Here is a 26,305-nt window from a genome sequence, read left to right as displayed (position 1 = left end):
CTTTAGCCGTAAGAGCCATATCTAACTCCCTCTTGAATATATCCAATGAACTGGCATCAACAACTCTCTGCGGTAGGGAATTCCACAGGTTAACAACTCTCTGAGTGAAGAGGTTTCTCCTCATCTCAGTCCTAAATGGCTTACCCCTTATCCTTAGACTATGTCCCCTGGTTCTGGACTTTCCCAACATCGGGAACATTCTTCCTGCATCTAACATGTTCAGTCCCGTCAGAATTTTATGTTTCTATGAGGTCCCCTCTCATCCTTCTAAACTCCAGTGAAGACAGGTCCAGTCGATCCAGTCTCTCCTCATATGTCAGTCCTGCCATCCCGGGAATCAGTCTGGTGAACCTTTGCTGTACTCCCTCAATAGCAAGAACGTCCTTCCTCAGATTAGGAGGCCAAAACTGAACACAATATTCCAGGTAAGGCCTCACTAAGGCCCTGTTCCTATACTCAAATCCACTAGCTATGAAGGCCAACATGCCATTTGCCTTCTTCACCGCTTACTGTACCAGCATGCCAACTTTCATAAGAACATAAGAATTAGGAACAGGAGTAGGCCATCTAGCCCCTCGAGCCTGCTCGCCATTCAATAAGATCATGGCTGATCTGGTCGTGGACTCAGCTCCACTTACCCGCCCTCGCCCCATAACCCTTAATTCCCTTATTGCTTAAAAATCTATCGATCTTTGACTTGAAAACATTCAATGAGCCAGCCTCAACTGCTTCCTTGGGCAGAGAATTCCACAGATTCACAACCCTCTGGGAGAAGAAATTCTTTCTCAACTCGGTTTTAAATTGGCTCCTCCACCAATGGAAACAACCTCTCTGCTTCTATCTTGTCTATCCCTTTCATGATTTTAAATGTTTCTAAAAGATCACCCCTCATCCTTCTGAACTCCAAGGAGTAAAGACCCAGTCTACTCAATCTATCATCATAAGGTAACCCCCTCATTTCTCGAATCAGCCTAGTGAATCGTCTCTGTACCCCTTCCAAAGCTAGTATATTCTTCCTTAAGTAAGGTGACCAAAACTGCACGCAGTACTCCAGGTGCGGCCTTACCAATACCTTATACAGTTGCAGCAACACCTCCCTGCTTTTGTACTCAATCCCTTTCGCAATGAAGGCCAACATTCCATTTGCCTTCCTGATTACCTGCTGCACCTGCAAACTAACCTTTTGGGATTCATGCACAAGGATCTAAGAGAGTTTCATGCACAAGGACCCCCAGGTCCCTCTGCACCACAGCATGTTGTAATTTGTCCCCATTCAAATAATATTCCCTTTTACTGTTTTTTTTTCCCAAGGTGGATGACCTCACACTTTCCGACATTGTATTCCATCTGCCAAACCTTAGCCCATTCGCTTAACCTATCTAAATCTCCTTGCAGCCTCTCTGAGTCCTCTACACAACCCGCTTTCCCACTAATCTTAGTGTCATCTGCAAATTTTGTTGCACTACACTCTGTCCCCTCCTCTAGGTCATCTATGTATATTGTAAACAGTTGTGGTCCCAGCACTGATCCCTGTGGCACACCACTAACCACTGATTTCCAACCGGAAAAGGACCCATTTATACCGACTCTCTGCTTTCTGTTCGCCAGCCAATTCTCTATCCATGCTAATACATTTCCTCTGACTCCGCGTACCTTTATCTTCTGCAGTAACCTTTTGTGTGGCACCTTATCAAATGCCTTTTGGAAATCTAAATACACCACATCCATCGGTACACCTCTATCCACCATGCTCGTTATATCCTCAAAGAATTCCAGTAAGTTAGTGATGACTGATGTACCATGACACCCAGATCTCGTTGCACCTCCCCTTTTCCTAATCTGCCACCATTCAGATAATATTCTGCCTTCGCGTTTTTGCCACCAAAGTTGAGAAGCTCACATTTATCCACATTATACTGCATCTGTCATGCGTTTGCCCACTCATTTAGCCTGTCCAAGTCACCCTGCAGCCTCTTAGCGTCCACCTCACAGCTCACACCGCCACCCAGCTTAGTATCATCTGCAAACTTGGAGATATTACACTCAATTCCTTCATCTAAATCATTAATGTATATTGTAAATAGCTGGGGTCCCAGCACTGAACCCTGCGGCTAGTCACTATCTGCCATTCTGAAAAGGACCTGTTTATCCCGACTCTCTACTTCCTGTCTGCCAACCAGTTCTCTATCCACGTCAGTACGTTGCCCCCAATACCATGTGCTTTAATTTTGCACACTAATCTCTTGTGTGGGACCTTGTCAAAAGCCTTTTGAAAGTCCAAATACACCACATCCACTGGTTCTCCCTTGTCCACTCGACCAGTTACATCCTCAAAAAATTCTAGAAGATTTGTCAAGCATGATTTCCCTTTCATAAATCCATGCTGACTTGGACCGATCCTGTCACTGCTTTCCAAATGCACTGCTATTTCATCTTTAATAATTGATTCCAACATTTTCCCCACTACCGATGTCAGGCTAACCAGTCTATAATTACCTGTTTTCGCTCTCCCTCCTTTCTTAAAAAGTGGTGTTACATTAGCTATCCTCCAGTCCATAGGAACTGATCCAGAGTCGATAGACTGTTGGAAAATGATCACCAATGTATTATTTCTAGGGCCACTTCCTTAAGTACTCTGGAATCAAGGCAGTTGACAAGATGCCACATAAAAGGTTACTGCACAAGATAAAAGTTCATGGGTTTGGGGTAATATATTAGCATGGATAGAGGATTGGCTAACTAACAGAAAACAGAGAGTTGGGATAAATAGATCATTCTCGGGTTGGCAATCAGTAACTAGTGGGGTGCTGCAGGGATCAGTGCTGGGTACCTAACTATTTACAGTCTATATTAACGACATGGATGAAGGGACCGAGTATAACGTAGCCAAGTTCGCTGATGATACAAAGATCTGTGGAAAAGAAATGTATGAGGACACAAAAAACCTGCAAAAGGACATCGACAGGCTAAGTGAATGGGCAAAAATTTGGCAGATGGAATATCATATTGGAAAGTGTGAGGTTATGCACTTTGGCAGAAAAAAAAAATCGAAGAGCAAGTTATTATTTAAATGGAGAAAATTGCAACGTGCTGCAGTACAGCAGGACCTGGGCGTCCTGATGCATGAAACACAAAAGGTTAGTATGCAAGTACAGCAAGTGATTAGGAAGGCCAATGGAATCTTGGCCTTTATTGCAAAGGGGATGGAGTATAAAAGCAGGGAAGTCTTGCTACAGTTATACAGGGTATTGGTGAGGTCACACCTGGAATACTGCGTACAGTTTTGGTTTCCATATTTAAGAAAGGATATACTTGCTTTGGAGGCAGTTCAGAGAAGGTTTACTAGGTTGATTCCAGAGATGAGGGGGTTGACTTTATGAGGAAAGGTTGAGTAGGTTGGACCTCTACTCATTGAAATTCAGAAGAATGAGAGGTGATCTTATCGAAACGTGTAAGATTATGAGGGGGCTTGACGAGGTGGATGCAGAGAGGATGTTTCCACTGATGGGGGAGACTAGAACTAGGGGGCATAATCTTAGAATAAGGGGCCGCTCATTTTAAACTGAGATGAGGATGAATTTCTTCTCTCAGAGGGTTGTAAATCTGTGAAATGCGCTGCCTCAGAGAGCTATGGAAACTGGGCCATTGAATAAATTTAAGACAGAGATAGACAGTTTCTTAACTGATAAGGGAACAAGGGTTATGGGGAGTGGGCAGGGAAGTGATCTTATTGAATGGTGGAGCAGGCTCGAGGGGTCATATGGCCTACTCCTGCTCCTATTTCTTATGATCTTATGGTGAGATGAATATTTCAGCCTTTTATAATTAATAAAATGTTATTTTCTTTTTAGATTGAGCCAAAGAAACGGGCAATAGTACAGGAATAGGCCTGTATCCAAGCCTGACATCCGAGCCAACAGCAAAAGCTAGCATTTATGTAGTGCCCTTAATATCCTAAGGCGCTTTGACACGAGAAGGAAATAAAATAGATAAAAGGAATAAAGGACCCATGGCACGAGAATCAGCAGAGGCGACTGAAAGCTTATCCAAAAATGTTTGGTTTTTGACAGGGTTTTTTTTTTCACAGGTGAAAAAGAAGCGGAGAGGTGGAGTGGTTGAGAGAAGGAGTTCCAGAGAGAGAAGGCTCTGCCACCAATGGTGTGATGAAGGGACGGAGGCACCCAGCAGTTAGAGTCAGAGGAATGAAGTGGTGAAGTGTGTGGTTGGGGATGTGAGACTGGAGATGGTTGCAGAGATAAGATGGGGAAAAGTCATGGAGGGGTTTGAATACAAGGATGAGGATTTTAAATTTAACGCGTTGGGGTTCAGGGAGCCAATTTAAGAACCATGATGGGCAAGTGGGACTTACTGTGGGACAGGATGTAAGCGGCTTAGTTGAAATCTCTGAAGGGTTCAGGATGGGAAGCCAGCAAGGATGCTATTGCAGAAAAATAACATTAGATGAATGGAGAAAGATAGATAATATCCGTGTCGCAAAGGAAAGAGTGCAGTCATCAAACATTACTCTAGAACGTCCACTCCAAACCTGGGATCAGCCTCCTTAGTGAACTATTCAAATGGAGGCACTATTCAAAGAATAGTTCTCTTGGTGACCTGTCAGACATTGTTCCCTCAATCAATTCTACCAAAAAAGATGAACCAGTCATTCATTTAATTATGGTTTGTGAGATCATGCACAAAATGGCTGCCACACTTGTCTACGTAACAGCAGGAGCACATCAAAGTAATTCAAAAGAAAGACTTGCATTGATATAGCACCTTTCACAATGCCCGGATGTCTCAAAAGTGCTTTACAGCGAATGAAGTACTTTTGAAATATAGTCACTGTTGAAATGGAAATGCAGCAGCCAATTTGCGTAGAGCATGAGCCCTCAAACAGCAATGTGATAATGACCAGATAATCTGTATTAATTAATTATACAAAAGGCTCTGAGAGACATGTCCAAGGCACGTGATAAGATGCTGTATAAGTATGGCAATGTACAGGACGTGTAAAGATCATTATACTCCATCTGGTTATCCCAATGTCATACTGTGTCAATTTTTTGTCCCGGTATTTATCCAACTTTCCCTTGAATTTGCTGATTTAATTGGTACAATCAGTCTTTATTTATTTCCCTTCTTTTGAATAATCCCAAGCAGGTGTTACATCGAGGCCAATTCTTGCCCCTTTATACAATGAATACTGATGAGAATGGGTGATACTGATGAGAATGGGAGATACTGATGAGAATAGGAGATACGTTTGAAGAAGTTACCGAGGCCAACAGTGTACAAGAGCTGGAGCTGAGCTCCCTCAAGTTGGTGATTGACGTCAGCAGCAATAATGTCAAACAGTATAACAATCTGGGAAAGCAATACCCCACAATGGAGAATTAACTTTGGGCAGCAGCTTTCCTTTTACTCCCTTTCAGTTTTGTCCAAGTACAAAGGCCTTTTGTTACAGAGACAACCTAGAGACAAGACAAGTCCATTACAGACCAGCAAATATAAGCATCAACTGTGGAGAACTATGATCTCTTGGATGTAACGGAAGGTGGTACTTCGATGGAGTCAAATAGCTTGCTCTGGACAGACAGCAATGGAATAAATGGGTTGCCCAATGTGCCACCAGTCACAGGAGATTAAACTAACTAACTAAGAGGTAGACAAGTGTAGCCTCCCAGCATCATCCACATTCTAAGAAAAAATGACAAAAGAATTAATGGGATGAAGGAAGGACTTGCATTTCTATTGACTCTTCTTCAACTTCAGGATTTTCCAAAGGACTTCACAGCCAATGAAGTACTTTCAAAATGTAGTCACTATTGTAATATAGGGAAATGTGGCAATTTTTTTGACAATGAAGTACTTTTGAAATATAGTCATTTCAGACAATGCTTTCTGACTTACATTGGCTCCCAGTTAAAGAACATCTTGATTTCAAAATTCTCATCCTTGTTTACAAATCACTCCATGGACTTGCCCCTCCCTATCTCTGTAATCTTTTTCAATCTCACAATCTGCACTCCTCAAATTCTGGCCTCTTAAACATCCCTCATTATAACTGCTCAACCATCGGTGGATGTGCCTTCAGCTACCTGGGCCCTAAGCTCTGGAACTCCCTCCCTAAACCTCTCTGCCTCTCTACCTCACTTTCCTCCTTTAAGACTCTTGTTAAAACTTACATCTTTAAACCAGCTTTTGATCATCTGTCTTAATTTCTTCTGTGGCTCATTGTCAAATTTATCAGTTTGTTTGTAACACTGTTGTGAAGCGCCTTGGGATGTTTTACTATGTTAAATGCGCTATATAAATAAAAGTTATTGTGCCTGAAATTGCGATGTCCCAGGTCCGTATGAAGTTTCTACGGACCCGGGAAGGCATCGGAAAAGTCGGTTTTCAGCACGCAATGCGCATGCGCTGAAAACCGGCTTTTCCGATCGGTCAAGTTTCTGGCTTATTTATAGAAACATAGAAAATAGGTTATTTATGCATATCTTGCTCAGCAAATGTCCTCAAAAATCTTGTGCCTGAAAAAGCAGGCATATAGCCTACTTTTACAGGTGAGTGTTTAAAAACACACAAACATTAAAATTAAATTAACACATATGTAAACATATTTTATTGTTGAAAATCCTCCCCACTACGGTAAGTTTATTTTAAGGCATAATTTAAAAAACATTTTAAAATATTTTTCCGACTTTTTTTTTTTAAAAAGGAACTTTAATTTAAATGAATCTTAAATATGTAGTTTATTTTTCTATTTTTTTTATTAATGTTTTGTGTATTTGGGGGGGGTTTCTCATTCATAATAATGGGAACTCCAACTTCCGGAGTTCCCATTATTATGAATGAGAAAATACTGTACCTTGAGTGGCTGCCCAGAGCCATGTGACTCCAGCTCCAGCATACGGACGCCCCAACGTGCATGCGCTCCGATGCATAAGGAGTGAAGGCCTCAGGATCGGAAGTGTGAGCGGGCACAGCACCTTCAGGTAAGTGTGCATTTTTCTTCCTTTTTTCAGTAGTTTGCCCACGGGAAAACCTCGATCGGAATTTCTGGGCCATTATTATTAATTTGTGCGCAAGGTTCCACAAACAGTAATGAGATAAATGACCAATTAAACTGTTTTAGTAATGTTGGTTGAGGGATACATGTTGGGCAGAACACCGGGGAGAACTCCCCTACTCTTCTTTGAATAATGCCTTGGAATCGTTTACATCCACCCGCGAGGGCAGGGAGGACCTCAGTTTAATGTCTCATCCAAAAACATCTGAGAGTGCAGCTCTCGCTCAGGACTGCAGTGAAGTGTCAATCGAGATTACGTGCTTGAATCTCCAGAGTGACACTTGAACCCATTCTGCCAGCTAAGAGATTTAATTCCAACAGTAAAGGAAACATTGAGATACCTTCAACAGTGCTCTGTCCAGTAGGTCTTTTATTTTACTACCATTTCAATTGTTTCAAATAAAACTTAATGAAGTTTCTGTGGTAGTGAACTGTATGTTTCAATGGTGCAGAGATGTCACGAAGAGGTTGTTGCACTCCAAGAGCCAATTAATAATATGCCTCGTTCATCACTTCAACGCACGTGAGGATCTGGTTAAGAGCACAGGTTTTGGCTTCAGCCACGGGGTGGAGATTCATTTGATAAAATGAAGTTCTAGGAGCACAACTTGGCAGATCGTGTGTGTACATACACATACACACAGTCTCAGGAAAACACTGGACAGTATAGAGGAAAGCACCAGAGATTCAAGAGTAAAACGAGCCAGCAACTCTTAGCAATGTGCTCAGACACAATACTCCTGAACATATTCCAGCAGCACCATTTATGAATTATAATTATTTTGTGCTGTCAAGGTGAGGTATGTTGCTGTCGGAGAAAGGAATAGTTTGGTTTCAGGTGCTTGGTGTCTTCAGCCCTGAGTCAGTTGTATCAAGGTTCGATGCCTGAACAATGTGGCTCAGCTACAACTGCAGAAGAGTAGCTTCCAAACCAGAGTGATATTTTTCCATTCCCACACTAATTATCGCCGAATGCTGAATTTGGGGCAATTTTGTGGTCTTTGCCACTGTTCATCAAGAACAGGATTGACTGACTATAATTAGCCAATTTACCCAGAGCAATGCAAAACGTGCTCGCAACTGAGCAATGCACCAAGGGAGGCTCCACCGAGTCTGTGGTCATGGCCCTCCAAACCGTGGCCCAGGATCCACGTAGATTTTGCCGGCCACTTTCTAGGAACGATGTTTTTAGTAGTAGTGGACATTTACTACAAATGGATTGAATGCGTAATCATGTCATCCAGCACGTCCACAGCCACCATTGAAAGCCTCCGGGCCATGATTGCCACCCATGGCTTGCCCGATGTCCTTGTCAGCGACAATGGACCGTTTCACCAGCTCGGACTTCAACAAGTTTATGACCCATAATGGTATCAAGCATGTCAGGTCTGCCCAGTTTAAGCCCGCGTCTAACAGTCAAGTGGAGCAGACAGTCCAGACAATCAAGCAGAGCATGAAACGCATGACAGACGGCTCCCTGCAGACCCACTTGTCTTGCATTCTGCTCAGTTACGAGACATGACCCCACTCGCTCACCGGGGTTCCCCTGGCAGAATTATTAATTGAAGGGAGCCCTCAAAACCAGGCTCTCCTTAGTTCAGCCGGATCTTAATGATCACGTGGAAACGGGGCGACACTGGCAGAACATGTACCACGATCGTGCGGCTGTTTCACGTGACATTGATGTTAACGACCCTGTGTTTGTCCTGAATTACGGTCATGGCCCCAAGTGGGTTGCTGGCACTGTCTTGGCCAAGGAAGGAAATAGGGTGTTTATAATCAAACTACTAAATGGCCAAATGTGCAGAAAGCATTTAGATTAGACCAAATTGCGATTTACTTACAACCAAGAATGATTTGAAGAGGACATCACCATCGACAATCCACCAATACACACCCAACCAGCAATCGACCTCGCTGTCAATCACGAGGATGAACCCAGCATTCCTGACAGTCCGGTCAGACCAGCCGCGGTGCAGTGCAGCATGGATCCGGCCAATATTTACATGCAGCGTTTGAACTTAGATGATTAACCAGGGAGCGAAGGGCTCCAGATCGCCTCAACTTGTAAATAACTTGTACCGAAGACTTTGGACAGGAGTGATGTTATGTATGTAACTCTGTAATACTTGCCACCAGAGGGCGCGACTGTTGGAGTCATTCAGAAACATCCCAAAGAGCTCCACATGGCGTGAGTAAGATACAAGATAATGGAGTGGCGTGGTCAAGTTAAAATATTTAATCACCATGGTCTATTATACCTCTGGGCAAACGTCTCTTCTGTTTGCTATATGTGCTGTCATATAAACAATAGAAACCCCACCCCACCCACTCTTCAAATAGTGGTGTGAAATCTTTGAATTCCTCTTGAACCAACACAACAGGTTTAATACCCCTGCTGAAGGGAACAACTGTGACAATGCAGCTTTCCTTTAGTACTGCATTGTCAATCTCAATTACGTGCTCAAGTCCTCCAGTGAAATTTGAACCCACAACCTTCTGACAAGAATGTGCCCACCTGAGCCAAGTTGACAGTCTAAGACTTCCAAACTTACTTCAACCTTACAGCAAGCAGAAGAAACTTTCACCCCTTCAGTCTAGTCGGGATTTGAATAGAAGTTTAAGAGGCTTAATACATCATCCAGTGTGGTGATCAAATATTTTAATTTACCCCCGCCACTCCATTATCTTGTATCCTGCTCCAATTTAAGATACCTGGGTGCACTGTTCTGGTTCCACAACTTGTGCAAATAGCTCCTCGAACTCATTCTTTCCTAAAACCTCAAACTGTGGAACATTATATTAGTGAGCGAGTAGTAAATCGATGGAACAGGTTGCCTAGGGCGATGGAAGCAGATAGTATTGATTCATTCAAATGCAAATTAGATCGATTTCTGCCCGAGAACAACATTTTGGGATACGGTATATTGAGTAATTCGGGACAGGACAGGTGGTAAGTGCAACGTGCTTGGGAGAAACAAGGGACTGAGGACAAATGGTTGTCAGTTCAGGGACAATTAGAGATGGGGAAATAAATGTTGACCTTGCCACCCACTCTCACATCTAGAGAATGAATTTGAATAAGGAATCCTTGGAGGTGATTATAAAAACTCCATGGGTATGTTGTTAAATGCAGCCAGTAAGAGTTACCTGTCAGTACCTCTTTAGTGCTGGAAGCCTGCCAGATTTATTGTAATGAGGCCCGAGCATGAAAGTAGTTTGAGCCTCTGGTGAGCTTCAGCAGTGCATGGAATGGACATCCCACCTACCAATTGGCACTGCACACCAAAATCCATCCCAGACTGTCCGCTGCCTCTTAATTGATCTCCTACTTAAAAAGACAAGTTCCAACCCATAGCCTGAATAGTAATTAAACTCAATTAACTCATGCAGTGATTACTTACCAGCAATTATAAGTGGAGGCTGTAAAGGAGCATAGTTTCTCCTGAGCAGCAGAATAATACACATGCATTGCATGGTGCAGCGCTCCTCTGCTTATCAAATAAAAATATTAGTCAATTTACCCAGAGCAATGTGACATGAGATCTGCCGGTATGTAAAATATTACATTACAGCCCATGGTTCATAACTTAATTTGCTTTTGGTACCAGGATCGAACTTTAGTGACATACCAATGCACAAGTTCACATCACCGAGTTCTGTTCTATGATCCTGGTTTCCTAACAGAGTGATTATTTGCACAAACATTTTTCCCCTGGTTTTCGGGGGGGGGGGGGGGCGGGGAGGGTGAAGATGTCAGAAACTTGGGAAAGTGGGGAGGATGTCAGGAACTTGTTTTTTTTTTGGGGGGGGGGAGGGGGCGGTGCAGTGTTGGAAGAAGATCTTAACCCACAAGGATGAGCCCTGTCTGTTCTGTGTGCTCTGTTCTGTCTGGAGTCAGCAGTCAGAATGGCTCGAATTACACTTTGCAAAGTCATTGATTACATAGGCAGGGAGGATCTAAATACACATTCCAGAGAAACTGGTGGCTGTGTCTTGTCCTCGAAGGGGACCAATCAGTTCTGGTCATCCTAATGGAGCAATCAGAACTTGTGTTGCAAACAGACACGTCCCTAATCACGAGAGTGTTCAAGTGAAGAGGTGCAATGTCAGCAACATTGCCGTGCAATCACAAGTGACTTGAAAATAGTTTAAAAACTTTGCACTTAAAAGCAGAAAAAAACACAACTGTTAATTTAAAAACTAACCTTTAAAATTAGGCACGGTGTCACATTGCAATCACATCATTTGCTGCAATTTTGGATTTCCATAGTGTGCTGTTCAGGTGGGAGTATCCACAGACAAATCCCCTTATCTGTGGCCCAGCCCTATCTCCCTCCCACAAACTTTCCTCACACTGTACAAGGAAGCGACGTACACAAATACCAAGAAAAGTGGCAATTTAGAGGACTGGGAGAAATACAGAAAATTACCAAAGAAAATATTAAAAGTTGAAAAAGGGAATACGAAAAGAAAACTTGATATAAGAGCCAATAGTAAATATATTGCAGAAGAGTAAGAGAGAGTGGCTAAGGGAGATGTGGGCCCATTAAAGGCAGACACAGCTGCTACAGCAATAGATAACAAGGTAATGGCAGATTTATTAAATGGGCACTTTGCACTGGTTTTCACAGTGGAGGAAGAGGATAAAATGCACATGATAGACAACTGCCAATCTCATTCTGAGAGGCCAAAAGGTTGGCTGGTGAGGCAAGTGGAAACGGTCATCATTGGCCAGCATGGGATGCTTCGCTGAGGCTGTTTGGAATGGAGTTTTGGGATGGAGTAATTAATGTTTCACTCTGAACTTTGTTGCACTGCACCCAGCCTGGCAGTGCTTGATGCTAGGTGCCTGAAAATGGAAGTGTTCTATTTTCTTGCCTACAATCAAAAATATATAGATTGAATGGTGTATGGGGATGGGAATTGCTTTGGGCAGTGCACACCTGCCATCTGTAGCTGTTATCTATTTTTGAGGCATATTTGTTTTCACTATTGAGCAACTGAACGATAATATAAAATGGTTTCCGAGCAACATGCACTCAAAATAGTACAAGGCCTGGGTTTCTATAAACAGGTAATGTCGCCTGATGTCCTGCCAATTCTGGCCTCATGCTTCCCTCCCCTTCCATCACCTCACTGTTGGTGGCTGTGTCTTCACCTGTCTAGGCCCCATGCTCTGAAATCGCCCTAAACCTCGGCCTCTCTGTTCAAACCCACCTTTTTGACTAAGCTTTTAGCCGCCCCACCTCACATCACCAACTTCGGCTCAGCATCCATTTAGGGTTTTCCTTTGCCTCTGCGAAATGCCTTGGGATGTTTTTGTCGTTTAAAAGGCACTATACAAATGCAAGGTATTCCAATGGGTTTGCACTTTCACCTCATATGGGGTTCAACCAGATCAGCGGGAAGAACATCTGCATTCTCTGCCAGCTACCCCAGACTTCTGAAACTCGTTTCAGAAGGAATAATAATCTGAAAAGCTTTCTTCCACGTGCACCAACATCCTGAGTAATTAGCTGAAAAGATTTTTTTTTTAGAAAAACGCTGCAACTTTATTTTTGGAAATACAATTTGTTAACAATACATTGAAGGGCAAAAATAAGCAGACAGTAGAGATCACAAGGAAATTAAGGAAAGTCTCCCCCAATTAAATAATGCAGAAATATACTGTACTCAGGCGAGGCCTAAAGGCCTGGGTATAGATTTTGTTCCTATTCCTTTCCAGCAGCCTGATCAGAGCAGTATTACCAGGTAAAGGGTGCGCTCAGGTAGTCAGGTAGTTAGCCCGGACATTACGATCTTTGGGTTTGGCGTTCATGTTCTGGATCGGGAGCAGTGCGGAAAAAAATAAAATCGATTTTTCCAACTAAGTTTTAAAAAAAAAACTACTCCAGAAGTTTGTAACATCTAGGGAGGATTGGTAATGTGAAGATGTTACCATGGTATTGCTTGTGATACCTGAAGTCAGACCTGGTCGAGGCGCCTGGTATGTTAGCAGCAGGCTGTGCCTTTTAACACAATGATTAAACAACACTTCACTGTTAACAGTTTGTAATAGGAGTACAGGATAAGACCCATCAGTAGTGCTGCTACCACTGACAATGCAGCCCAAGGATGTGGGCAGTCTGCTCTCCAATCTTAAAGGGGCACTGACTTATTAGAGAAAATTTGTTGGCAGGTGCTGTGTTTGCAAATGGAAATAAAGTTTGCCTAACGTTTTTTCCCACAAAGACAGCACCTCTTTAAATCACACGGCTGTTAACTTTGAATGGATTTCGCAATGACAAAGGAAAATGGTTCAATGATGCCATCCAGTGTCTCTTTCCCCCCCCCCCCCCCACCCCGATATTTTCTCCTCTGGTATCTTGCCCCCACGGATGATCTTGTGTGCAAGGCTCAGAGATAGCGAGTGTTAGCAGAATTATCGAGTGTGCAGGTCCTGATCGCAAACATTCACACAAACTCCAGCAGGAGCTACTTGGTGGTGATCGGGAGTGGGAACCTGAACTTATCGATCTTCTTAACCCAGAGGTTTGAGGACCAATCCGTGCATCCACCCTTCTCATCTTGAATGAGACAACTGATTCAGCACCTGTGTGGCTCAGTTAAAGAACAAACTTGCATTTCTATAGCATCTTTCACGACCCCAGGACAACCCATAATTAAGAACTTTTGAAGTGCAGTCACTGTTGTAATGTAGGAAACGCGGCAGCTAATTTGCACACAGCAAGGTCCCACAAACAGCAATGTGATAATGACTGGATAATCTGATTTTGGTTGAGGGATACGTTTTGGCCCAGGACACCGGGGAGAACGCCCCTGCTCTTCTTCGAAATAGTGCCGCAGGATCTTTTATGTCCATCTGAGGGGGCAACCGGGAACTTGGTTTCGCGTCTCAACCGAAAGACAGCACCTCAGACAGCGCAGCACTCCCTCAGTACTGCACTCGGAGTGTCAACCTTGTTTAACATGCTCAAGTCCCTGGAGTGGGACTTGAAACCATGGTCTTCTGAAGCAGAGACAAGAGAGCGAGCAGCCACAACTGACACTGCATCATCCTTACCCACTGGACCAGTAGCAAAAGCTACAATCTTTAATTAAAAAAACACCCTCACTCTCAACAGATTTCCATTCATCAGCACCATCAAAGCCACCACCTCATGGACATGAATTATATTTTACAGGAATGACATTCTCCACCCGGCTAAACCTTTCTGCTGATTTAATCTATGCAATTGGTTATTTAATCTACACAATTGTTTTTTTTTAAAAAACAATTTCCAAAAGGTTTCCTACTTATAAAATCCACCTTAAATTTCAGACAAAGAAAAATCAGTTTGTACCTGGTAGATTTTTCTTTCCTTTGACTGCTAATTTTATTATTTAAGATTTACAAAACCCAAGGGTTTTATCCATAACTTAATTGCTATTCTGTTAAAGTGACTGGCTTGCCTCTTACATAATCCCTAGACACTTGTACTGTGGCAGATTGAAAATTAAAAGGTGTATAAAATGCTCCAATAACCGTTGGAAAATTTCAGAGGGGGACATCTTGGTTGACAAGACACTTCATCTTTCAGCATGATGTTACCAAATTATGTCATGCATTAAAAAACAAAAAGCTCTTTTAAACATCAAAAGCTTTTTAAAGGTGTCAAGTCTCCACAATTGTTATTTCACATTTCAGAAACATTTCAAATTCTGCTCTTTAGGGTTGGGAGGAGGGGGGGGGGGAAGTGCTGTGAAGATCTTTTTATATTATTTGCATATTTGGCCATATTTTTGGTTTGAGCTCCTCTATGTTCACTAAATGAGGACTTAAATCCCAGCCTAGGCTGTTCGGACTCCTTTGTCGGGGTTCTATAGGAAATGATGTGCGACAGACTTAAAAACTGTATTTAAACTGACAATCTTGTGGGCCACAGGATGACTGGTGCATCAGAAAGAAATATATCGCAGTGGTGGCTGTACTTCTGTAACTAGGGTATAGAGAGAGAGATACTTAGTGTGTCGAACTGTACACTACACCTGGGTACTTGATGTTGATATTGATATTGGGGGCTTAATATGGAACCACCACATTCTACATCTTGATTTTCAAAAATCCGTCCCCCCCCCCCCAAAAAAAGAAATGCGCCGATGGGGTCAATGTGTTAATCTGGCAAAAGTAAGCACTTACGTTAATGCTGGTCCGAGAAAACACATTTTGGTCTTGCTGCCAATTCTGAAGTTGGGTGCGTGCATACTCCCAATAGCCATTCATCTCAAGACAAGGCCCTACGAATAATCGGAGAATCTCTTGCACAAATCGAGGAGTCAGTGCCCTGTATGACAGTGGGCAGCCCCCATTTGATGTGATTATAGGCATTCCGGTATCAACTTTCACATGAGTTCTGGGGGGGGGGGGCGGGGGGGGGGGGGGCTGTGTGGAGAAAGAGAATGAAGAGCTGTCAGTCACCATAAACCCTCCCCCCCCCACACGAAGCTGTGCTACTGAACTGTATCCATTGATCTGACCCAAAGGAATTGCCCCCTCATCGCGTACATTAAAAAAAAATATGAATTCAAATTGCCGATGTCCTCTGCAGCCTGGAATCAATAGCGGGAGTTGTTAAGACAGAAACGTTCTGCTGTTGGCATGTCTGGACTCAAGAGTAGACAGCAGTTGAGTCGGAGCACCCATTCGAGCCCCTGGAATTAGCGAGGTGGCTTTCGACAGCAGTTTCAGGAGGTCCTGCAGGGTGCTTGTACACACTTGAACATTGTAATTGAGGCTCAATGATTGGCAAGCAGCAATGCTGGGCTTGACGACACAAAGCAGGGAGAGGAGGCCCTATAATGTGAAGGGCGTAGGAAGATGTGCATGTATGCGTGCATATGCAGGAGGAATTGTGTTCAGAACAGAGATAGCTGGTACAAATTATAAGGCTGCAGTATCACTTGCTGGCTACAGATGGCACTAGGACCCAAGATCCACACCGAAGTGGTTTGTGAGTTTCTGAATGGAGAGACTGAGTTCCAGCCGTAAGGGTTTGTTGCACAATCGAGTGAACAGGTTGAAAGTTTGAAATTCAACAGCTGAGACAGTTTGAAGCAACTGGACAATCTGAGGAATATTACACCCACCTGAAAATCCTGTGTGTTGGATCTGACCATCAGAAACTTGTGCCCTGGACTATTTCAGGCAGTTTATGTGAAGAGTGCAAAAATTTCAGTTTGAAATATTGGTTTAACTCAGCTAATTGACAGTAAGACCTACAGTCATCTTCAAATACATAAAGAAAAAAAGTTACATTCTATTGAATTATCCTGTTACCTCAAAATACAACGATGGGAGATGACTGTACCCTTATTGACATCTTCCAGCTTTCCCACTCTACCCGACCTCCTGTTGCTCTTTGCTTTAGGAGAGGAATTCCGATAGAGCGCAGACATTTTGTGTAGCTCTGCCCCTCTTGTGGAATTATGAAGCTCTGCCCAATGACATTACCATTTTGAAAATCTACCCACGATCTTACTGCTCCAATGTTCATAATGTCAGTGGATAGGAAACCTTCCGAATCGCAGAAGACCTACACAAAATGCCTGGTTCCAGCTTACTCCTCGACCAGTAGCTCCAAAAGCATACAAAGAGCTCAGACAACTGATGAACACTGGTCAATGTACAGATAGCTCACTCCACTGCAGTCAGGATTATGGGGCAATTAAGTAGAATGTACGCTCTTCTTCAGCAGGCGTTAAAGGTTCAATTCCCACCCCCAGCACAGCATTAGTCACCATCAGCATAATTTCTTTTTACAATCATCATTGTTCCATTAGGCACCAGGCTAGGCGGGTGCCATCAGTAGTGCAAACACCCCAGTACTCGCTCCACACATGCTCTGGGGACGAAAAGCATGGCATCATTTCCAGCGATGTCTAATTAGTGATGAATCATCAGTGAGACCATTGCCATTTTGATGGCCCCAAGGGATAACCAGTAGGATGACTGAAATGAGGATGGTAATGCAACACAGTGCGATCAGAGCATAGGAAATGATCCAGAGTGCAGGCTCTGTCCTTGGCCTTTTGCTGATGCAGTTGTTTGAAACATCTGTCGCCGAGAATGGGCCAGCAATTTCAGAGACTGTGGAACCATCAATGACTGTTGATAGAAAACAAATCGAGTTTAGTATTTAATGACTTAGCTCAACTGTTCAAAGACTTTTCTTTTATGCCAAGAGCAATATTCCCTCAATCCAGTCACCACTGATGTAGCACATTGGTGCTTCAAAGTATTAGCAGTCGATACTAGTCCCGTTAAAATGGTCTCTTCCAAGGCTACTATAAAGCACAAACTGCTCCCACCTGGAACTCCCTTGGCACCCAAGGTTGGTGAAAATTCAAGTTGTCCAAGGGCACAGTACAGTTATACAGTTAGTAGGGGGAACCATGGAAAGAGCACATTTGTAGGAAGATGTGGTTGGTACCAACTGGTCTTAGAGCTGCTGCTGAGTAACAGCAGGAATCAGTTTGATATTGGAAGGGAAACAAAAAGCTCCCCCACCCCCAAGTTTTAGATGACCCAAGAACATCCATTGTCTGTCCCACTTGGTGAACACACATAGTAGGACTCTCGATACCCACACAATAAATGGCCCGTCACTGCAGAAGCAGTAGGTGATTCTAGATCGTCAGAAGGAAGGAGGGAGGGAGGGAAGGTTTGAAGGGCACATTATGAGAGAGGATCTGTCTCCCTTTAGTCAGTACACGAGGGAAAGGAAAGTAAAAACTGAAAATGCTGGATTACTTCAGATTCCAGCATCCGCAGCATTTTGCTTTTGTATTAGAGAAAGGAAAGTGTTAGATCTAGAATACTCAAATATAGCAGCTAGTTGGACCTTGCTTATTCAATTTTCTGAAGCCCAGTATTGGAGTTCGAGAAGTTGGTGCAGTAATAATATTCTACTTTAGATGCTATCAGCATATCTGACCCAATGGTTAGCACATTTGACAAATATATCTAGTACCAAACTCTCAGTGCATCACTTTTGCACAGTTTGTACAATTTGGCTGCCCTTGATTGATTCAATCATGGTCAATAGGTGGGGCATCGGACAAATGGCAAGATCCAACCTCGATAAGAAATCCTTCCCTGTTGTAAATCTACCCCTTGGTTTGAACAAATTGCTTGGATTTACATAATCGTTCATAGGTTATTTAATACAACACTATTCTGCAACTGAAAAGGAAAAAATTGCACTCAGTATCATTATTATATAATTTATGTTGCAACTCTTAATTACTGTGAATGTTCCTTCCAGTTCTTTTTTTTCTGCTCAGAACACTTCTCATTTGAGGGATTGACGTAACATCTTTATTCACATTTCACACTATGGGTAAGCTATTCACAATTGATCGAGAAAGGTATTCCATGCAAAAACACCTACTTCTCATTTAGCCTTCAGCCTGTTCTGCCTAAATTTATACAGGGTATACAAACATGTTTCTCCATGTTCACTAGTTACATTACTTAATCAATTCTCAAATGGAAAAATATGCTTTACACTCAACGTGGACAGTTTAAGTAATTCAGCCCAGAATGCTCTGACCAGAGCAGTATTTACAGCACAATGCATTTTGAAAAATACATTCCTGAATTTAATCAGGTTATCTCACAAATCCATAAACATTTCCCTCTCCCAACCTTCCCCAATCTCTCCTGGTCTTGCCTCAATCTAGACGAGGAAGGGCCATTTGATTGAGGTTTTATTGCACTCAGATACTTGACAACATACCATGGACTGCAATTTAAAGAAAAATAATAATCGAGGAGAATAACGTAGGCATAACTTAACCAGTGGACTTTTGGTTACCTTCATACACGAGGGGAAAATAAAATGACCAAATAAGGAAACAGCAATAAAACCTTACCAGATACCTGAAAATAAACTTCAACGTGTGTCTAGGCAACACAAGATAGCAGTGTAATGACTATTTACAGTGGTGTGCTTTAATGAGATGGGGGAAAAAGGGTGGCAAAAACTCTTTATTAGCATAGAACACGGGAAGCTTTGTCCTGAGCACCTTACCTCAACAACAACTTGTATTTATATAGCGCCATTAATGTAGTTAAACAACCCACAGTGCTTCACAGGAGTTTAGAAGGAAAAAAAATTGACACGGAACCATATAGGAGAAATTAGGGTAGATGAGCTTGGTCAAAGAGGTAGGTTTTAAGGAGCGTCTTAAAGGAGGAGAAAGAGAGAGGTGGAGAGCCAGAGAGGTTCAGGCAGGGGATTCTCGAGCTTATGGCCTGGGCAACAGAAGGTATGGTCAATGGTTCAGCGATTATAATTAGGGATGCTCAAGAGGGCAGAATTAGAGGAGCGTAGATATCTTGGGTGGGGGGGGGGGTGGTTGTGGGGCTGGAGGAGATTACAGAGATAGGGAGGAGCAAGGCCATAAAGGGTTTTGAAAACAAAGATGAGAATTTTGAAATCGAGGTGTTGCTTAACTAGGAGCCAATGTAGGTCAGTGAGCACAGGGGTGATGGGTGAACAGGACTAGGTGCGAGTTAGGACACAGGCAGCTGAGTTTTGGATGACCTTAGGGTAGAATGTGGGAGACCAGCCAGGAGTGCATTGGAATAGTCAAGTCTAGAGGTAACAAAGGCATGGATGAGCCTTTCAGCAGCAGATGAGTTGAGGCAAGGGCGGAGACAGGCGCTGTTACGGAGGTGGAAATAGGCGGTCTTAGTTATATTGCGGATATGTGATCGAAAGCTCATTTCAGGGTCAAATATGACACCAAGGTTGCGAACAATGTGGTTCAACCTCAAACAAATAAGGGAGAGGGATGGAGTCAGTGGCTTGGGAACAGAGTTTGTGGTGGGGACCAAAAACAATGGCTTCAGTCTTCCCCAATATTCAATTAGAGAAAATTTCTGCTCATCCAGTACTGGATGTCGGACAAGCAGTCTGATAATTTAGAGACCATGGAGGGGTTGAGAGATGTGGTGAAGAGGTAGAGCTGGGGGTCATCAGCATGTATGTGTTTTCGGATGATGTTGCCAAGGGCCAGCATGTACACGAGAAGCAGAAGGGGGGCCAAGGACAGATCCTTGGGGGGACACCAGAGGTAACGATGTGGGAGTGGGAAGAGAAGCCATTGCTGGAGATTTTCTGGCTACGATTAGATAGATAAGAATGGAACCAAGTAAGTGCAGTCCCACCCTGTTGGACGATGGTGGAGAGGCATTGGAGGAGGATGGAGTGGTCAACTGTGTCAAAGGCGGCAGACAGGTCAAGAAGGACAAGGAGGGATAGTTTACCTTTGTCACAGTCACAATGGATGTCATTTGTGACTTTGATTAGAGCCACTTGGGTACTGTGGTAGGGGAGGAAACCTGGTTGGAGGGATTAAAACATGGAGTTGCGGGAAAGGTGCGCACGGATTTGGGAGGCGACAACACGTTCAAGGACTTGAGAGGAAAGTGTGGTTAGAAATGGAGAGGTAGTTTGCAAGTATGGAGGGATTGAGGGTTGTTTTTTTTTTGAGAGGGGTGATGTTGGTAGATTTGAGGGAGAGGGGGACAGTACCTGAGGAGAGAGAACCGTTAACAATGTCGGCTAACATGGGAGCCAGAAAAGGAAGTTGGGTGCTCAGCAGTTTAGTGGAAATAGGGTCAAGGGAGCAGGAATTGTGCCTCACGGACAAGATGAGCTTGGAGAGATCAAGAGGGGAGATCAGAGAGAAATTAAAGATGCGAGTTCAGGGCTAGGGCAGGGGGGGAACCTTAGAGGAAGTTTGGCACGGTGGGCTAGGGGAAGGAAGGGAAGTGACAGAGGCAGCTGAATGGACGTTCTCAATCTTAGAGACAAAGAAGTCCATGATCTCCTCACACTTGTGGTCAGAGGGGAGGGTGGAGACAGGGGAGAGGGGTTTAAGACGATGGTTAGCAGTGGAGAAAGAAACCAGGGGTTATCTTTACATTCCAGAACGATTCTGGAATAGTGAGAAATTTTGGCAGATGAGAGCAGGATCCGATAATGCTTTATGTATTCCAGTCAGATTTGGCGGTGAATGTCTAAACTAGTTGTCCGCCATATCCGTTCAATTCTGCGTCCCTTGGACTTAAGGGAGCAAAGACAGGGCTGTACCGGGGGAACGGCCAGGGAGAGAGAGTAATTGTTTTAATAGGGACTGGGGCAGCAAGGACAGTGGCAAAGGCATGACTGAGCTCACTGGTAGCTGCAGAAATGCTGTGGTGAATGGAGGGCAAAAGGTTGGACAGTTCATACGTGCAGTTGGGAGAGAGTTGTTTCCAGGGGCAGACACAGAGGAGGTAGGGTTTGAAGGGGGTTGTGGGGTGGGGGCACGGTGGAAGGTGGATAGCAATACGAGGAAGTGGTCAGAAGATGGCCTTATCTGTGATTGACATGATGGGAGTAGCGAGGCCACGAGAGATGGCAAGGTCAAGGGGATGGCAGTGAATAAAGGTTGGGGAGTTTACATAGAGGGAGAGTATAAGGGAGGATAGGAGGCTTGTGAAGCCAGAGAAAAGAGTGCAAGGTGAATTGAGATGGAGGTTGAAATCACCGAGGATGAGAATCACTCGGTGCAGAAACTGAGGGAGGAAAGCGTGAAGTTATTTCGGTAAGAAAATTCTTATGGTACTTGGGTGGGCGGTATAGAACGGGAATTTTAAATGAGAGGTGCGACGAGTGGAATAAGGAGAGATGTTCAAAGGAGGAGAAAGTGCCTGGAGGAGTAGAGGGACAGGTCAAGGTATGATTTGGTGATGAGCCACACCGCCACCACGGCGGTCTGGGCGGGGCAAGTGGTGGAAGGTATAGCCGGATGGGGAGGCTTCGTTTAAAGGAAATGTATCATCACTCTTCAGCCAAGTTTCCGTCAGGGCCATGATGTCGGTGCAATCATCCACAATAAGCTCATGGATGGCAAAGGCCTTGTTCACAAGTGAGCGGACGTTTTGAAGGGAGGTGCAAAGAGGGTCGGTGATAGCTGGTCCACTGGGTCAGCGCTTGGCGGGGGGGCGGAGGTGGGGGTGGAGATGAGTTGGATGGGGAGGAGATTGGCAAGATTAGTCTCCAGTGGGTGCGCAGGTTGGCGAGAGTGGGTTGGGACAGTTGGTGTTGCTGCTCATAAGGAGGCAGCGACGAGTGCCACGATGGGCCCTTCGGAGGATATCAAGAGAGGCACAGAAGGAAGCTGTCGGCTTTTCTAGGAGGGAGTCACGCCTGGGATGGCAGCCCGAGAGTAGCTTGGAGATCCATCATCAACATTAACATTGCCCCAAAGCAGAGGGGACAGCAGAAGCAGTTCTGCAAAAAAGTTAATGCCGGGGCACTTAGAGACCCAGCTAAGAGAGTCCTATACAGCCAACGCCTCACAGCCAATCTGGCATACCTTGATGACCCTAAGATGCTGAATCCCCATAGTGCTTGGTCTGCCCTCCAGGCCTCTATAACCAGTGCCCGTGAAGAGACACTTGGTCACTCAACCAGAAAACATCAGGACTGGTTTGATGAAAATGATCAGGAGATTGAAGAACGAATAGATCGCAAGCGCAAAGCATTTCTGAGCCTCAAGCAACAGCTCAACTCGGGAGCTGCAAATCAACATTACAGGCTCAGGTCCAACAAAAAACTCGGGACCTAAAGAACAGGTAGTGAATGGAGAAAGCACAGGAGATACAACAGCTGGCCAACAGCCACGATATGCGAGGATTCTTCACTGCAGTCAAGGCCACCTACGGTCCAAACTCCCAAGGCTCCACCCCACTCCTGGCCAAGAACGTGGAAACACTCATCAAGGACACAGAGGCTGTCAGGGCCCGATGGAAGGAGCACTTTGAAGATCTCCTCAATCAAGACTCTGTCTTTGACGCGAGTGTTCTCAATTCCATCCCGTAGCATGCCACCCGCCACCAACTCAGTGAAACTCCAACGTTGCACGAGGTTGGCAAAGCCATAAAACAGCTCAAGAATAACAAGGCTATGGGTACGGATGGAATCCCTGCTGTGGCGCTAAAATATGGCAGAGAGGCACTGTTGGCATGGATACATGACCTCATCTCTCTCATCTGGAGGGAGGAGAGCATGCCGGGCGATCTCAGAGATGCAATGATTGTGACCATTTTTTTTAAAAAGGGGGACAAGTCCGACTGCGGCAACTACAGGGGAATCTCCCTGCTATCAGCCACTTAGAAAGTTGTCGCTCGAGTTCTCCTCAATCGTCATCTCTACATGGCCGAGGAGCTCCTCCCGGAATCACAATGCAGATTTCGTCCCCTGAAGTATAATGTGGATAAATGTGAGGTTATCCACTTTGGTGGTAAAAACAGGAAGACAGACTATTATCTGAATGGTGACAGATTAGGAAAAGGGGAGGTGCAACGAGACCTGGGTGTCATGGTACATCAGTCATTGAAGGTTGGCATGCAGGTACAGCAGGCGGTTAAGAAAGCAAATGGTATGTTGGCCTTCATAGCGAGGGGATTTGAGTACAGGGGCAGGGAGGTGTTGCTACAGTTGTACAGGGCCTTGGTGAGGCCACACCTGGAGTATTGTGTACAGTTTTGGTCTCCTAACTTGAGGAAGGACATTTTTGCTATTGAGGGAGTGCAGCAAAGGTTCACCAGACTGATTCCCGGGATGGCGGGACTGACCTATCAAGGAAGACTGGATCAACTGGGCTTGTATTCACTGGAGTTCAGAAGAATGAGAGGGGACCTCATAGAAACGTTTAAAATTCTGATGGGTTTAGACAGGTTAGATGCAGGAAGAATGTTCCCAATGTTGGGGAAGTCCAGAACCAGGGGTCACAGTCTAAGGATAAGGGGTAAGCCATTTAGGACCGAGATGAGGAGAAACTTCTTCACCCAGAGAGTGGTGAACCTGTGGAATTCTCTACCACAGAAAGTTGTTGAGGCCAATTCACTAAATATATTCAAAAAGGAGTTAGATGAAGTCCTTACTACTAGGGGGATCTAGGGGTATGGCGAGAAAGCAGGAATGGGGTACTGAAGTTGCATGTTCAGCCATGAACTCATTGAATGGCGGTGCAAGCTAGAAGGGCCGAATGGCCTACTCCTGCACCTATTTTCTATGTTTCTATGTACGGGGCACAACAGACATGATCTTTGCAGCGCGCCAGTTGCAGGAAAAATGCAGGGAGCAGCGCCAGCCCAAATACATGGCCTTTTTCGATCTTACAAAGGCCTTTGACACTGTCAACTGCGAGGATCTATGGAGCATCCTTCCCTGTTTCGGATGCCCCCAAAAGTTTGTCAACATCTTTCGCTTGCTTCACGATGACATGCAGGCCGTGATCCTTACCAATGGATCCATTACAGATCCAAACCGCGTCCGGACCGAGGTCAAACAGAGCTGCGTCATCGCCCCAACCCTCTTCTCCATCTTCCTCACCGCCATGCTCCACACAATCAACAAGCTCCCCGCTGGAGTGGAATTAAACTACAGAACCAGTGGGAAGCTGTTTAACCTACCCTGCCTCCAGGCCAGGTCCAAGATCACTCCAACCTCTGTCATTGAGCTGCAGTATGCAGACGATGCCTGCGTCTGTGCACTTTCAGAGGCTGAACTCTAGGATATAGTCAATGTATTCAGAGGCATAGGAAAGTATGGGCCTTACGCTTAACATCCGCAAGACAAAGGTCCTTCACTAGCCTGTCACTGCTGCACAGCACTGCCCTCCAATCATCAAGATCCACGGCGCGGCCCTGGACAACGTGGACCATTTCCCATATCTCGGGAGCCTCTTATCGACAAAGGCAAACATTGAAGTGGAGATTCAGCATCGCCTCCAGTGCGCGAGCGCAGTCTTTGGCTGCCTGCGGAAAAGAGTGTTTGAAGACCAGGCCCTCAAATCTACCACCAAACTCATGGTCTACAGGGCTGTAATAATACCCACCCTCCTGTATGGGTCTGAGGCATGGACTATGTACAGAAGGTGTTATGTATCTGTAAAGCATGCACTCCCATATTCCACCACCAGGGAGCTCATTCCTTAAAGTCCCAAGGGATCCCAGCATCCCCTGGGAGCACTGTATATAAGCCGGCCCCCTAAGGCCTGTCCCTCACTCTGGAGTGTCTTATTAAAGACTGAGGTCACTGTTACTTTAACCTCCCTGTGTGCAGCCTCATCTGTGTTAGGAACACAATAACTGACGACGAGAATACAAAGCCAACGCAAAGATGCAGCAAACTGTGGGCATCCTGGAGAAGTTCTCGGAGGGTGAGGACTGGGAAGCCGATGTCAAACGGCTAGACCAGTACTTTGTAGCCAACGAACTGGACGGAGAAGGAAGCGCTGCAAAAAGGAGAGTGGTCCTCCTCACGGTCTGCGGGGCACCAACCTACAGCCTCATGAAAAATGTTTTGCCTCCGGTGAAACACACAGATAAGTCGTATGAGGAGCTGTGTACACTGGTTCAGGAACATCTTAGCCCGAGGGAGAGCGTGCTGATGGCGAGGTATCGGTTCTACACGTGCTAGCGATCTGAAGGTCAGGAAATGGCGAGTTATGTCGCTGAGCTAAAGCGACTTGCAAGACAATGTGAGTTCGATGGCTACCTGGAGCAAATGCTCAGAGACTTTTTTGTACTGGGCATTGGCCATGAGACCATCCTATGAAAACTTTTGACTGTAGAGACACCGACCCTCAGTAAGGCCATTGCGATAGCACAGGCGTTTATGTCCACCAGTGATAAACCAAACAAATCTCTCAGCACACAAGTGCTAGCAATGTTCATAAATTAACTGGAACTGTGTTTGTGTTCTGTACAGGGCAGAACCCATGAGTCTGCAACTGCCAGCAGGCCTCAGGTTAACCAGATGACTCAGAGTCCCCAACAAAGGATGAATGCAAGGTAATTCACACCTTGTTGGCGTTGTGGAGGCTTACATTCAGCCTATTCATGCCGCTGCAAAGGGTATGTTTGCAAGAGCTGTGCAACAATAGGGCACCTCCAACGAGCTGCAAGCTCTGCAAAACCTGCTAACCACCACGTGGCAGAGGAAGATTGGTCCATGGTGGATCAAAGCAATTTCGATCCTCAGAGAGAGGAGGCAGATGTTGAAGTACAAGAGGTGCACACATTTGACGAAATGTCCACCTTTAATGCTAAACGTAAAATTGAATGGCTTACCCGTAGCCATGGAACTGGACACTGGCTCTAGCCAATCCATCATGAGTAAAAAGATG

The 26,305-nt window shown here is 44.7% G+C and overlaps 2 protein-coding genes across 3 annotated transcripts in view; both read right to left on the bottom strand.

Moving 5' to 3' along the window:
• LOC139275563 (protein FAM3B-like) overlaps positions 1–15,338 on the bottom strand; it is a 69,589-nt gene extending 54,251 nt beyond the window's left edge. The window contains exons 1-3 of the mRNA XM_070892733.1: positions 15,255–15,338; positions 13,014–13,083; positions 10,477–10,563 (exon numbers count right to left, since the gene is read on the bottom strand). Of these exons, the coding sequence (XP_070748834.1) occupies positions 10,477–10,563; positions 13,014–13,083; positions 15,255–15,338 (241 nt within the window). The remainder of the gene's footprint in view (positions 1–10,476; positions 10,564–13,013; positions 13,084–15,254) is intronic.
• The window catches only part of bace2 (beta-secretase 2), a 77,914-nt gene continuing 65,016 nt past the window's right edge, over positions 13,408–26,305 (bottom strand). Inside the window, exon 9 of one of the 2 annotated variants that reach the window (XM_070893865.1) lies at positions 13,408–17,219. In XM_070893865.1, coding sequence (XP_070749966.1) covers positions 16,978–17,219 — 242 coding nt within the window. In that variant the 3' untranslated portion in view covers positions 13,408–16,977. The remainder of the gene's footprint in view (positions 17,220–26,305) is intronic. The other variant, XM_070893866.1, reaches the window with a different exon arrangement.

The sequence above is a fragment of the Pristiophorus japonicus genome, chromosome 11 (assembly GCF_044704955.1).
Source record: "Pristiophorus japonicus isolate sPriJap1 chromosome 11, sPriJap1.hap1, whole genome shotgun sequence".
Taxonomy (NCBI): domain Eukaryota; kingdom Metazoa; phylum Chordata; class Chondrichthyes; family Pristiophoridae; genus Pristiophorus; species Pristiophorus japonicus.
The sequence above is the reverse complement of the archived record's forward strand: the minus strand, read 5'-3'. Positions and strand labels throughout refer to the sequence as shown.